Source organism: Chaetodon trifascialis, chromosome 16, assembly GCF_039877785.1.
Source record: "Chaetodon trifascialis isolate fChaTrf1 chromosome 16, fChaTrf1.hap1, whole genome shotgun sequence".
NCBI classification, from domain to species: Eukaryota; Metazoa; Chordata; class Actinopteri; order Chaetodontiformes; family Chaetodontidae; genus Chaetodon; species Chaetodon trifascialis.
Window position 1 is genome coordinate 23,192,843 of NC_092071.1, and position 15,533 is coordinate 23,208,375.

The 15,533-nt window shown below is 39.9% G+C and overlaps 1 protein-coding gene across 5 annotated transcripts in view; it reads left to right on the plus strand.

The window, feature by feature from the left end:
• ntm (neurotrimin) overlaps positions 1-15,533 on the plus strand; it is a 474,791-nt gene that overhangs the window by 322,973 nt on the left and 136,285 nt on the right. For 2 of the 5 annotated variants that reach the window (XM_070982320.1, XM_070982323.1), the window contains exon 1: positions 3,891-4,464. In XM_070982320.1, the coding sequence (XP_070838421.1) occupies positions 4,292-4,464 (173 nt within the window). In that variant the 5' untranslated portion in view covers positions 3,891-4,291. Of the gene's footprint in view, positions 1-3,888; positions 4,465-15,533 lie in introns of those variants that run through there. The other 3 variants (XM_070982322.1, XM_070982321.1, XM_070982324.1) reach the window with 3 other exon arrangements.

The window sequence follows — 15,533 nt, forward strand, 5'->3', positions numbered from 1 at the left end:
TGTTACAATTGACATTAATGATGGTTTTGCTCTATTCAAGTGTGGACCAAAATCATGACCCTATAACTGAAGCAGATGAATAAAATTCAACCATCATTGATTTACAGCTGGGCTTTTCCTGCTGTCAAATGTCAGAATGCCTTCCATTAAAAAGGCATATTCATTTTTATGCAAGCTGGTAAAGACCTTTTTAAGAACATGCCTTATAGTGAGACTATGTAACTTGGCTGAACGGCTGCCACAGTGGCCATCATAGGCCACTGAAGCAATAATGGTAAATGCTCAAATGTGGTGAATCAGTAGCTTCAATGTAGATGTCAGAAAGCTGATTCAGTAATCTGAGTTGAGCCACTGACAGATCCAACCGTGCACATAACTGCTACGTAAATATGCATGTAGTGGAGAGAACTCTGTTCTATCTGGTAGGGGCTAGCTCAGGATTTATCGCCAGGTTCACACCAGGAGTGCCGGCCAGAGCACCACTTAAGGCCATTCAGAGCATGCATGAATAAAAACTGAGAGGCGGTTGTGATAATTTCTTCTTCCTTTACTGTGAGTATATGTGTGGTTTTCTACAAAAGGGAATAACAAATATAACTTAAAGAAGGACGATTAACATATCTATGAATAAACTCAATATATAACATAACACCACAACAATCAAATGCAGTAAATAATAAACAAACATCTCCACAGCACACAGATTGCACAGAATCATCTAACTGTGAAGTCACCATCATTCAACATATTACTATGGTAGCGGAACTAGCATGACGCTCTTATTGTGAAAGTAGCACTTTACTCGCGCTACTTCCGGTGACAGTTAGCGATACATGTCGGCGATAAACGCAACTTTAAATTAGTAACGCCGCCTTTTAATGCAGCGACGACACCCTCTAAACTGAATTTAGACCAAACTATTAACATAAGTATAATGGCAGACAAACATATCGCTCGACATGCAATGCACAGGTTAGCTAGGTGGCTAGCTAGCAGGCACAGACAATGAGCCGACACAGCAAGCAATCAAAGTGATGCGGCTCCCGAACCGCCGTCTGCATCAGCCAATACAGGTTGTGTGCTACGACATAAACAGAAAACCTCAACACAGGTGGTACAGTGGTGATACTTACGTTGTCACTCACGCACACATGTCCCACACCGATGTTGGCTCCTGCACAATTTAAAGCTCACACACTCACTTTTTGCCATTGTGTGTGACGTCACTCACAACCCAACTTATTATATGCGATGGACCCCCCCCACTCTCAGATAGCCAATCAGAACTAGATCTAACATTAACTGAAAGGTACATCAACAACAGTCAATACAATACACTGACAACTTTGGGGCCTTTTCTACAATGCATCTATGACAAAACACACCTTTGTGTACCAGGCAGCAATTGCCATTGTCATCAATACAGATTTCTCGTCTACACACATTTCACACAATCACACATCAATCCAATGATGTAAGCTACTGTCAGGAAAACAACAACAACAACAACAATGACAACAACAAAACAAAACAAAACAAAACAAAACAAAACAAAACAAAACAAAACAAAACAAAACAAAACAAAACAAACAGACACCACACAATCAGCAGCTACCAAACCCAAAGGTCATTTCTCTGAAAAGTGGCCTAAGATGTGCCATGGCTTGAAGCTGACAAGTGTGCATCAAAATGTTATGCAAAATATGTCGGTTGTGTCTTCATCTAGCCAACAAAACAGATTCGTTTTATAGAGCTTTACAGAATTTCAATCATCCATTATTTGATAAAAACTGAAAGAGTCAGGAGCACACAAAATGTGGCACAAGCTATGACGAACAAACAAGCTGGACAAGCTGAAAAGTCCAGTTACCCACTTGTTAAATGAAACAAGCTGAAGAGCAACAACAACTTTTTGTCTCCCAGCGTTTCATAGGGTCAAACAGGGAAATCTTATGTCTTTCTATGCTGAGGAGTTTGCTTCACTGAAGCGGCCAGGAGTGAACAATGGAGGTGCACATTATTCATCTGAAGCATGAACATGGATAATGTAGAGCACTGTGTAAAATATCATTGGGGAGTTAAGAGTAAAGTTGCAGTCCACTGCATTTTGGGGGCTGCTGTTTGATGTCCTTGGATCAGAGTACATCAGAGAAACTGAGCAGGAGCTTGTTTACATTGTGTCTATGTCCAACAACAGGGTTTACCTCAGACTTACTTGGATTGATTGAATTGGACACTGATGGGAACTTTACAGGACAGTGCGAGGATCAGCCAGGGACTGAGAGGCGCATTTTCATCATCTACCATGCAGGAAGCTGAAGTTGAGAACACTGAGGTGAACAGTGAGGAAGATTGTCTTTATTAAGACCATTTTAGGAGTGAGAACAAAGCTTCTACTCACCTGAGGACCAAGAGAAAGCTATGTGCAGCCCTGGATATATCACACAAAATGGCCATCTGGGCTCAAGTAGTTCTTTTTGCTACACTGAGTATTTACATACAAGTGCATGTGTCACAGCAGTCAGCATGCTTTTATGTACAATTAATGTGGAGGTACATGGAGATTAGCACATGACAGAATTTATGTAGAACCTTGCAGCTACATGGATGTGGGAGGCATGTGCTTTACTAGCCACCATAAGCTACTGGTCACGCCAGACCAAGCAAGACTATGAGCAAGAGCCCTTAATGCACTGCATTCAGTAAGGACGTCTCCTATTGCTGATGAATTCAACATCTGTTACAGCCAGAAGTTGTGTAGTCCCTCTTTAAATCACAGAGATTGTGCTGGTGTTCATATCAGAATCAGAATCACAACTGGCTTTATTGGCCAAGTAAATGTACACATCTGGTTTAAACATTGCACTCAGTGTATTTGCATAGGAAAAAAGACATACAGCTGAACGAGGACAAAAAGACAAAATAAATAAAAAATAAATAAAAATGACAGAACAATAAGCTAAGTTAGTTAGCAGGATATAAAATTAACAGACAATAAACAATATATACAATGACATTTACTATGTGTAGGGATGCAATGCAGGCTGCAAATTGGCTGTAAGAAAAGATTTCCACAGTGAAAACTAAAAGATGTAAACATCGCTGTATTTAAAGAAGCAGTTTGCAAGCTGAATTAGTTTTCTGAGTTTGTTTTCTGTTCTTGGTTTTTTCTTTTGTATTATTAAAGATTTAGAGATAGAGCATTATAGCTTAGAGTTACAGATAAATGATTAATCACTTAAGTCATATTTTAAGAAAACAATGGTTCCAGCATTTCAGATGACTTTATGCTGGTTTCCTTGGTCTTTGGTTAAAGATATACAACGACCTTATGCCAGGTTTTGAACTGTTGCTTGGACAAGGCAAACAATCTGAATATGAAATTTTAACGTAGCCTACATATTTTTTATTTTATTTTATTTTATTTTTTAATATCTGATTATCTATTAGAGAACATGATGAACAGTTGATTGCAACCCCATTACAGATGCTTCCACATCAGTTTCTGCTGTGGTTTAGGCTACCGCCATTTTTATGATAAATAAGCACTGTTCAACAATATGTGGGGGGTTGCATAACACAGGAATGTAATTGATATAAAAGATAAAAAATGGCCATTATGAACAATAACTAGAAACTCATTGTTTATATACCAGTGGCACAGTTAAATTTCAAAGAATCCATAAAAGCACCGTAAAGACTCACGTCCACTGTCTACATGATTTATGTGAGCCGTTTCTTTTTTCCATGAGTTACTTTATGCAAACGTGAATCCATTTTGCTCTCACCACTATCCCCACTGTCCGTCTGTATCGTCAGCAGACGTGCGGCGCTCATACAGCCTGTAGAGCACACAGACAAACAAGTCACTGACAGCTCATGCTCGTCGCAAACTTGGCATCTCAGTCTGCTCTGAATGTAACTCTCCTGCTCGGCTGCTCGTTAGGCACGTTTAGATTAACGGGCAAAATCCTGAAGGGCTGAAGGATTTCCCTTGTTTAAAAACTTGAGGAAAAGACAGGGACAGCAGCAGCCGCCGCCACTGAAGAGGGATGAATTCTTTAAGGGTTCCTCTTTTAAAACAATAACCGGTGGATGTTTTACAGTGCAGTCAGACAGGGTCGAGCGTCTCTCCTCCTCTGCACACCGCTGCTACCTGCAAGAAAATCTGGATTAAGACCAATGAACTGGGGGCAGGCGAAATAATCTCCACGGGACCGTTGACAGGACGAAAACCGACCCATTGTCTCGCTGTGGGATTTTTTTCTCCACTTCTTAAAGGCTGAGGACGATGTCTCTCCGAGGGTGCTTGGTCGCCTTTTACAAATGCACACTTCTTCTCTCTCTGAGGATTTTGCTTCTTGTGCCTGCAGGGTTGCCAGTCCGCAGCCAAGGGGATTCTCAGTCCGACAACAAAGTGATGGACAATATCACCGTCCGACAAGGAGAGACGGTCTTCCTCAGGTGAGTCAACGCTTTCTTTTTTTAGCCCTTCCTCCTCCTGCTGCTGCGTCTCTGCTCTATTCCCAAAGTTGAGCGCTGCCTGCAAGCTTCCGTAATTGAACTATTTAATGGTGGTGGTGGTGGTGTGTGTGTGTGTGTGTGTGTGTGTGTGTGTGTGTGTGTGTGTGTGTGTGTGTGTGTGTGTGTGTGTGTTGGGGGGGCAGAATCATGACTGAAGTGTCTGTTTTATCATGTTCCTGCCGTTGGAAAAAAAAAGGCGGATTTCAGAGGATTAGTCTGTGGAAAACACTCAATCCAGAAGCGATACTCTGCTAATCTTCAGCAGCTGTTAACGAGAGACTTAGTGGTTTTAATTGTTGTGTGACGGTGCAGAACTAAAGGTGGACGGGAAAAGTGTGTGTTGGGAGGAGAGAGAGAGCAAAAGCTGTCAAGTCTCCGCTGAGGACTGAGGGATGTTGCAGGTGAAGAAACAAAAACAAACAAACAAAAAAACATACAGTAAGTAATGCGGCTGTGGAAATGGGTTGACTAGCAATTCCTCAAGATAGGAGATTGTCTGCGGTGACCTTTCCCCTCCTCTGCGCATTCAGAGGCTTACTGGCCATAGAGGGATTTATGCTGCTTTCAAGTGTTGTCGGGAATGTCCAGTGTAACATGAGCAATAATCGCAGTGGCCAAAGGAAGGGATTTTCTTAGATCCCAGAGTAGGCAAGTTGTGATGTGTGGGAGGTGGAGGGCATGGAAGCAGTGTTAACACATGATGGTTAAAGTCTTGCTGCACTGCATTCACGCTGTATGGATGTGACTGTAGAAATAAGTTTAAAAGAAGTGACAGGGAAGTCTTTCTGAGGCAGACCCGATACCATGATTGACTTTTCTCCAGGGTTGTCTTGATGACAGCATTCACTATTTTCACTTGAGGTCAGATTAAAAACTGTCTGGTCAAGTGCAAAACTACTAGAATGATACGTCCTATGATGCGTCCTATCACAACTTGTGGTCACATAATAACATAATAATGATAGTTAAAATGCTATAGTTTATTGTGTTGGTTGCTGTTGTTGTTGATAAATACCTAACTTCCTTCAGTTCACTGCATGTGTTTCCTTGCTAGTGTAACTTTTGTATCAAAGCTGACATGCGTGATGTTTTTATGTACAGGTGACATATGTTTTTATCAGTAGTCTTTAGTTAACAGTCTAACAATCTCTAAACTACCCTTCACATAGCTGCAAAAATCAAATAAGAATCTGTTAAAAGACTTGTGACTCAAGGTCTTACCTGACATAATTTCCCAGACATTTGGAATTCTTTTGTTGCTTCACACCGATTCCTAAACTGGTGTCCAGGCATCTCCAGAGGTCCTTTGGGTTCAAGCAGGTCGTCAGTAAGGTGAGGAGCAGTTCAACCTGGCTGTTGTTTCATTTACTGTGACCTCATAGTGAGGGAATGAGGCAGGGTGACTGCTCAGGATTCCACAACAGTGCAGCAAGACAAACTGAATCGTATGGGGTTCAGCAGTGTGCTGATATGGTGGGAGCAGTGAGATAGCAGCTCAGTATGAGTATGAGATAGATCAGCAACAATCCCATATTTCACTCATGTGCCACTGTCAAAGCTCTTTATTTTTTCTGATCAGTTGCATATTACCATATGTAGCAGCTTGCAAAATGGCGCTTGTATTGTAGATGGAGAACACATTACAATCCTATCCCTCCCCAAATTGCCAGTGCCATTATTACTTCACTATTCAGCCCTACACAGGTCACTGAGACCGGCAAGTCTCAGCTTGCATTGATGTACATCAATCCTCCAGGCTGAGCAGTACTGACTGTTTCAGTCTGAAATTATTTCACTCATTCTGTGGCTGTACTTTAATTTCATCTTGTTGGTTGAAAAGGCATTTGAATATAAAGTACTGGTGGATACTCACCTTGTAATACCGTCCAGCTGTCTAGCTGCTGCTTCAAAATAAATTCAATTTTCTGCAGCTCATGATTTGCCCATTTCAGTTAGCCTCTTTAGTTTCAAAGAGGGATCTAGACAGTGGATAACAACTGCAGTTGTTGAGTAAACAGGCGATTGTACAGCCTGAACTGCGTCTTTGTTTGAGGCATGTCTTATTTGATGTCAACAGCAGGGATCATTTTTGCATGGCATTTGACTGCAGAGAGTAGTACATTTGTTTAAGATCTGACTGTTGGCGTTTCCAGCGACACTAATAAGTTGAGAATTTAAACGTTAAAAATCACCCTCAAAGATTTGTTTTCCCTTTTCTTTGTTATTCTCTGTACCGCTGAGACGTGCTGAAGTCAGTTCTGTAAGTGGGACACTGGACTATCCAGTACCTGTGTGATCAGGCTGCCTTCCAGCCAGTCAAGACTGGGTTATTTTCCAGCTCCCACCTAGAACAGCTTCTAATAAGCTTTACTTCAACATTCACTGCTTTTAACTGCTTTTTTGACTCCTTTTAATTCGTAGTCAACTGACGTCCTGAGTTTCAACCTCAAGGACTGCTGTATTTATGTGGCACTCTGAAACACAAAGCTGTGACTGAAATGTGATTTTTTTATTGTAACTGGATGGTGTAGTTACAAAACAACAAAAAAGAGATAGAGCATAAAAAATCAACAGCACATTTAAAGCACATGGGAAATGAGAGCAAGATTAAAAGCCCAAAGCGTTAGCAATAGCATACGTGATGCTGGTAGGCCACCCTCCATCAGCTAGCTGAGCCAACTTGTTTTACCTTTATTGTCCCTGGGAAATTTGGATGTATTGCGTTCCTCTGGCACAAATGATGTTTTAGATGTGGGACTCACCACCCCTGCTGTGTTCTGTGCTAACAAGCTCCCCGTTGCCCTTTTTGACAACTGCCAAACGGAGGGTGGTATCACATTTCAAATTAAAGAAAGTCAGAGCTGCCATTTTCCTTTGTGTTGTTTTCAGTGCTGTGGCCTGATATGTGCAAATGATGTATAAATAACTAATTATCAGTCTTGTCTCAATGTGATCTGAACTCTGACTCCCCAGTTGATCTGCTGCTGAAACCTCCTGTGGAGAGAGTGCAATAAAAGTCCAGGGTTACAGCATATCATTTGGGTACATTCAGTACATAAAACCAATGCTTAGACTCTAATGTTGAGTTATTTTTTAATACTGTAGAGAATACAAAATACAGAGCATGAGCAAGGTATTAGTTTTTTAGTTGCAGTTTCAACTAAGAAACAAGAGCAAAGTGCAGCTGTACTCCTCCTTGTTCATTACATACTACGTAACCTGATTGCACACAGAACTATGAAGCAAGTGTTTCTGTCTGATTGGCTGAGAAAAAAGTAAATTATGAATTATTTTCAGTTACTGTTGGTTTCCATTGTCTAATCTTCATAAATATCAATGAATTATTTTCTACATCATAAATTATTGTAAATGTATATATTTCCATAATATAATCTGTCATATTAGTTCTGGTTGTTGAATCTCTCCATGGAATGTAAGGACAGCAGTCAAATGCACAGACACTGAGTATAACGGAAGGTTTATTTATGAGAGAGAGAGCATTGACATTCCTAACATGTAACACTGAATTCTGAGCAGTGGAAGGTTGAACTACACTTTTTGTCAAACTCTGCTTTTTGTGTGTATGTTAAAATACTGCCGGCACTGCTTTACATACAAGCTGGACTGAATAAGAAGCACATTTATTCCCCACTCAAATCGACTTAAAAAGAGACATGCTGCCTCTTGAGACTGCGATTAATGAATGTCACCACAGTGGCTGAGGTGGGCTGACAAGCTCCTGAGACGCTTATCTACCTGCACAGACCATGCTGGTCTTAGAGCCACATCATGTTACCGTTTATTCCTTTCTTTCCCAGCTGCCTGATGAATGCATTCAGTATTCAGGTTAACTGTTACAGAGATGAAGCTCTTTTCCAAGCAGGGACAAGCTTTTAATTGCATTGATATGTAGTTTGCATGTATAAATGTTTGCTTGACAAATACATGAATTTGTATTCTTTCAGCTTGTTTGGTTCATCAGTGTTGTAAATGGAACTATAAGTGCCCAAAGCTTTGCTGTCAGCCATGAAGACTTTTCTATCCAGTCCATGTTAGGAGTTCAAGCAGCTCTCCTTTTAAGGGTACATTCATTTTTTTTCTTCATATGCCATGGGCCAAGATTGGAAAGCTGATAATTTGATTTCACAGAGGGATGCTAACGATTCTCTCTATAATTCCATTTTCTTTCACCTTGCATCATCTAGCCAGGCTGCCATCCATCAGTCGCACATTTACACTTATTGTCTTCAATGTTACAATCCCAGAAAGGGGTTTTCACCATCAAAATGAAGAGGGTGTAATGGCGAGAATGGCAGCTGAATACTGTACAATTTCATCAGTTAACAAGGTTTTATTGTCCTTCCTAATAGAGTTGTAATATAGCTGAAAGCATTTTTCTCATTTAATTACACAGTGGTATTGATTTTAGTTTTCTTTCTTTTTCTCTTAATGTTCACATTTCGCCTAAGTAGTAAAGACTGACTGAAGTCACTTTGCGTTGTTAGTAAAATGAAAATAAACATGCACAGTCCATAATTAAGTTCCTTCCATTATTTTATCATTCACCATGAGGGGATTGTAACAGAGTGCATTCTGGTTCTTTTGATTGTGTATAGCATGTGGATTTCATCAATTTTTGGGACATTTGAGATGAATACTAAAAAAATAGATTAGTGGTTCTCAAAGCGAGGTCCAGGGACCAACAGAGGTCCCTGAAAGCCCAGGCCTATCAAAAATCATTGTTGTAAATAAGTGGCCGGGGGCTCCAAGCAACTGCCTGGCTTGCCTGTCCGCAAGCCCCGTCCATGGATTTCATCATGATTTAGGTGTGGTGCAGCTCTGAACTCTTCCTGAGATATTTTTATCTGCATAACGTCACAACAAGATGTCAGTCACAGGCATAGCATTCATACTTATCTGGAACTGGTGTATAATGTGGCCATCATTGAAGATACATCCTATGTTTTTTGTTGTCCTAAATTTCTGTTGATTTAGTGTGTTTTATGATTTAAGCATATTTTGTCATTAGAAAGAGTGTCTAATCATGTGGTGGATGGATACAGTTTCAACAATTCAATAAAAAAAATATTCAAAATGATTTTGATGTAACACAGCTATTTTTTATTTTACCAAACGGATCTTCTGCACGCCATGTGGAGGACCTCTTTGACATGACTGTGTGTGTGTGTGTGTGTGTGTGTGTGTGTGTGTGTGTGTGTGTGTGTGTGCAGCATAGTTTTTTTTTCTGTTCATTTGGCATGTGCCATGAAAAAATGCTTAGAATAATGTGGATAAATTGCATCCACAGTTTGGCAATTTCTGTGAAATTCTACATGACAGTTGACTGATTCCGTCCGTGTTTTCTGCATCGAGGAAATTAGGATGCTATCTAGTGTAAGCAATTTGAAATAAGATGAAAAGGTCATTAATTTTAATTTTACCAAATCAGACTTGTATAATTAGGCATCCAACAGCTCAAAGCTGGCAGAATGGAAACCGTTGGGTGATGTCAGGAGCTGTAATCACACATTTCACCAACAAATGAAAAAAGACCATGGAGTTGTTGTCTGGTGTTGAACTTCCTGACTTTAACTTGTGCATATGCTCTGGGAAAGAGCTTGGCCTACATTTACAGGCTCTCTGTATTGTTGATGAGAATAATGTCATATCTCTAGTGGATTGCGTTGCGAGCACTTGCTGAACTGTGGAACAGTGGCGTTTCATCGTCACTAATTTCTGGAAGATATCTTTTTTTTCTCTCTCTCTGTCTCCCCTCTCACACTTGTCTTGCTTTGAAGTTATTTAATTCCGTCTTGAATGCTGTCCAGGAAATTACAAAGCCACTGTAATGAAGTGTGGCTGATTGGACAAGTGCCCTTGTGTGAACATTCATTTTTCGGCTATCCAGGAACTTTGAAATGAGTGCTGGGCAGGTTGGATTGCGCAGATGGATTTTTATAGCCTTAACCCCTCAGAAATTTGAAGCTTTCTGGTACCAATTCTGTAAAGTTCATAATCTTCTGTTCGGGCTATTGCCCAAATGACCAAGCTGAAGCTGATGTTTTAGTCATTTCAAGTCGCTCAGGCTTGCAATTGTAGTTACATTTGTCATCGTCAAGTTATTTCAGCTATTCTGAAAAAAAGTTTGACTGTGTGTGCTATATTGGTACAGGGAAGCTGTGCCTCCTAAGGCATGCATGAAGTCTATTAAGACATGAGGTCTGTCCACAATTAAAAAATCATAACTGGCTGAATTTTCTACAGGTTTTCAAGCTGTTTGGTTTGTGACAAATGTCAGACATGTATTTATGACACAGGAATGGTTGGTTGAACTCAAAATGTGTTTTCATGTCAAAATGCTTTATCTTATGTAAGATAGTAACAGTAATAGTTCTATAATGTAATATTTAAGATTACTTTACCAAATATAAGTACTTTCTAAGTATGTCTGCATGTAAACTGCCACAATGATCCCCTCCACACATGCATTAAGACATACATTAAAATGTGTGTCTGGTTTTTGCAGAAAAAAAGTCTAATCACCACATTAAAATCCTTAAGATGGTACCTACTCCTTCTCCCACATTAAAACTTCTAGAATGTATGGTTATGCAATCATTTTTCATTGCACAGTTTTATATGCTGGACACAAGATGTCTCTTACTTGACTGTAAAGTCAGCTGCATGTTTATACAAGAGAGAAGAAGAATATGAATTTAGCTCTAATCTCATATAAATGTATAAAAAGACTGATGATGGTTGACAGATATCAATTTCAGCATCTTACTGATCTATATCTTGAAAATGTTCATCTTTTTTCTTAACTGACATAAATTAGCTTAACTTCAGGACCATCAGGACAGTCACTAAATCTTCTGTTAGTTTAAAATAAGGATAACTGATTGTGATAAGAAATAAATGTGCCACCAAGTGAAAAATGATTTCTGTTGGTTAACTTTGGATGAGGAGCAGCTGCTCTTGTTCTGCTGCTGGTGCAGGAAGCTCTCAGACTCTAGTTGTGGCCAATAACTTGAATCTGTATTCTGTTATACCATGGTCTGGGTGAATACTCAATTCTGATTGGCTGCAGGGTGTCCGTTAAAAAGTGTTATAGGACACCTATAAAAAAGTTCCAGTCAAATAGCCTGATTGTTCTAAATTATTGCGCTGGCTCAAATGCTAGTTGGTAACCGTGGCAACAGAAACTCAGAACATATGTTAACATACGTTATTTCACAGTTTATTTATCACAACGGCAAGACAGTAGACAACATGAGTGATTTTATAGTTTCCTTCAACCTATTTGGTGAATTTGATCATTTTGAAGACTGGGATGCAGCAGAAGAGAAGGAGAGAAGAGAATATAAGAAGAAGGAGATGCGACACAAGGAGGTGACACCGGAGGAATTGGACAATTTAGAGGATGACAAGGACGAGGTGAACACAAAGAACAGCACGAAATGGGCAGTTAAAACATTAAGAGCCTCCTGGCTCAGAAAAACATGGACATCAACTTTGAGAACTACATGGCACTACTCTCAATGACATTTTACGACTGTTTTATGTGTCTGTCCAGTCCACTAAGATTGACTGATAATTCTCTCTGACACATGAAATAAAAGTGTTTTTGGAAAGTCTGCATTTATGATATAAAACCAAACTCCTACAATTGTATAATCATAAACGTTTCATTTATTTATTTAATATTGAACACTTTGGAGGTCCGTCTGCTTGTGCCACCAGCATGGTTAAAGTAATAGTTATTTTGGTGTGTGATTGCAGTAAACATACTGACCCATGGACAGTACAAGCAGAGCTTTGCTGCAGCGTCTCGTTGAGTTAAGGACGGCTCCAGTGCTGTCTGGGTATTAGAGGAGGAGATGGGTGGGAGAGAGGTGGAGTGCTCAGGATTATGTGCTTAAAAGATTCTCTGCACCTCCCCTTTAGCGCCAAGATATCAATACTGCAGGGCACCGTGCTCATGCACGCACACATGGACACACACACATGGACACACACACATGGACACACACACACACACACACACACACACACACACACACACACACACACACACACACACACACACACACACACAACCTGTTTACCGACACAAGGATTAGTTATGGATATACCTCACCACTACTTTGGCAGACCAGACACAGGCATAGTGCAATATACACAGCCTCCACAGAGGTCATAAAAGTTATTTGGGGAAAAGGTAGTACAGAATTCGAGCAATAGTCTGAAAACATTGGAAAAAATTCACATTAACTGCACTGCAGACTCAAGGATAAGTAATGCCAGTTTCAAACCTGTAGGACAATAAGGTCTAGTGAAGAATGGGATCACAGGAAAAATACCAAACATGATTTTGTTTTAGCTGGTCAAGGACTTTCTTGTTGTCTTTGTTGTGAGACATTACATTTGCCATAGAAAATATTGAAAAACCAAGGCATTTTTCATTATTTTCTATGGTTATGTGGAGTAAAAAATTATCTAAGAAAATGGTCTGCAGATTAATTAATAATGAAAATAAGCATCAGTTGCTATCCTAAGACAGTTTACAGATAATGGTCTTAGGTCACAAGCTGGCTGCAGGTTGTGTGTCTGTTCCTTTGTAGTACACTTACAGTATTACACTGAACATATGACTCATGAGGGATAAGGTGAAATCAGGTGAAATTTGGTATCCTGCTCCTCATTTTAGACTGTATTTTATGTATTCTAGGCAAATTCTATGCTATTTACCTAACGTTTTGTGAAAGTTTGACTGAAATAAACTGACATATTTGGGAAGCTTGCAGGATTTTGTAGAAACAAATGATGGTGTCATATTGACTCAGTGGTTGTACTGGCAGCTCAGTGTGGCTGTGCTTCAGCACAGTGATGCTCTGAGCAAAATGCTAAGATGAGCATGCTAACATGTTCACAATGAGAATGTTATGTTTACCATGCTCAAAAACTTAGTTTAATGTATTAGCATGATATAATTTGCTAATCACTAAACCGAAGTATTTCACAAATTAATATTTTGACATGCTGCTGCCACTTAACAAAAATCATGGAATCACCAAGTTTTTGTAATTCATTCTGAGAGAGAGAGGGATCTCTGAACCAAATTCCATGACAGTCCATCCAATAATTGTTAACTTCATGGTGATCACCAAAGTCAGAGGGTTTCTACTTGTTTAGATATTTAAATTATACTTGTTGAAGAATGTACTAAGTACAATTTTGTGTTCTTTTGGTGACCTTCAAGTATACTTAAGTGTACTCAAGAAGCCCCTGAGTACCACTGGATTAATACTTGAGTATACCTGAAGTGATTGGCACAACTTTTTACAAACTTACAATGATGAAAATCATGATTCATGAACATTCAAATTAAGTGAATTTAGTATAGTTTAATTCATTTTTAATACAGTAGAACGTAATGGCATATATTTAGAAGTGCACAAAAGTATGTGTCAAAAGTGTACTTGCGATAACTTTTCCATCCATCCATCCATTATCTATCCCGCCTAGCCCTTTCGGGGGGCTGGAGCCTATCCCAGCTACAATGGGCGGGAGGCGGGGTACACCCTGAACCGGTCGCCAGCCGATTGCAGGGCCACATGTAAGGACAAACAAACATTCACACTCACACTCACACCTACGGACAATTTTAGAGTCATCAATTAACCTAATGAGCATGTTTTTGGTCTGTGGGAGGAAGCCGGAGTACCCGGAGAGAACCCACGCATGCACGGGAAGAACATGCAAACTTCACACAGAAAGGCCCCGCCTGACCTGGGGATCGAACCGGCAACCTTCTTGCTGTGAGGCACGCGCACTAACTGCTGCACCACCGTGCAGCCCGATAACCTTTCTATATTTCAATTATATTTCTGATACACTCCCTGGAGCCACGCTGCTAGCATGGCGAAAAATTCAGAGGAGAGACCAAACATAAAGATGAGCAGGGATTTATTACAAGTAAGATGTGAATTGTACCAAATAAAGCTTTTGGGAGATACCACTTGAGTTTATCCCTTAGATAACCAAACACACATGTAGGGACACACTGACTGCTGACCAGTTTGGGACTGCTTTTTGTGTCCGCTCCATTTCATTTCAGTTTCTAAAACTCTAAGCACCTGCATATGTGAGGGTTTGATTCCAAGAGCAATGCAAGTTCAGAAAATGCAAAAAAAAAAAAAAAAAAAAGCTTGCACTTGCAGATGTTTATGTCCTTGCATCTGTGAAGGTTCCATAAAATGTGTCATGTGGTGATGAAGTGCAGCATCAGTAGTAAATATACTCTGCAGCTGCAGGATGTGGCACCTCCCTCCCATGAGCAATTGGTGGGAAAAAATGAATGATTGAATGAGCGAATCCCATTGATGTGAATACCTTACCTCTGCTTCCCTCAAAAGCCAGCTGGTATTTAGGTGGAAAACAAACATATTTTCCAGCAGTAATTGTGCTCAAGAAACATCTCCTCTGGCTAAAATAAGTTTTTACTGACTTTACACTTCAAAGTGAAGAGACGGGCAGAGTAGAGTTAGAACAGGCAGGGCTCCAGGCTAAAGCTCCAGTACACTCTTCATGGCTGATCAGACACTGTCTGCCTGATTCTGTATGTGTGTGTGTATGTGGTCTCTGTTCTTATGTAGAAAACTGTTCTAGTGAGGAAATCCAACAGAGTGAAAGCATTCGGACTGTCCTCACTTCAACAAGTGGTTACTTTAAGTTTGGGGATAAAGATTTGTTTCGGTGGAAATAATTTCAGAGTTAGTTTAAGGTTATGGTTAGAATCAGGAGATGCATTACGAGGTAGATATACAATATTCTAGCCTCAATACATGTGTTTAAGGTTACAGGAGTTAGTAAGCATTGGTGCCGGAATTTTAACTATATATTTATATTTCAATTATGCTGGCAAAACTATAGTGTACCAGCAGCTCCCTAACCTTTTCCTCCAATTTTAGTGTGCAGTAAAATCATACTTTATCTGAAGAATCATG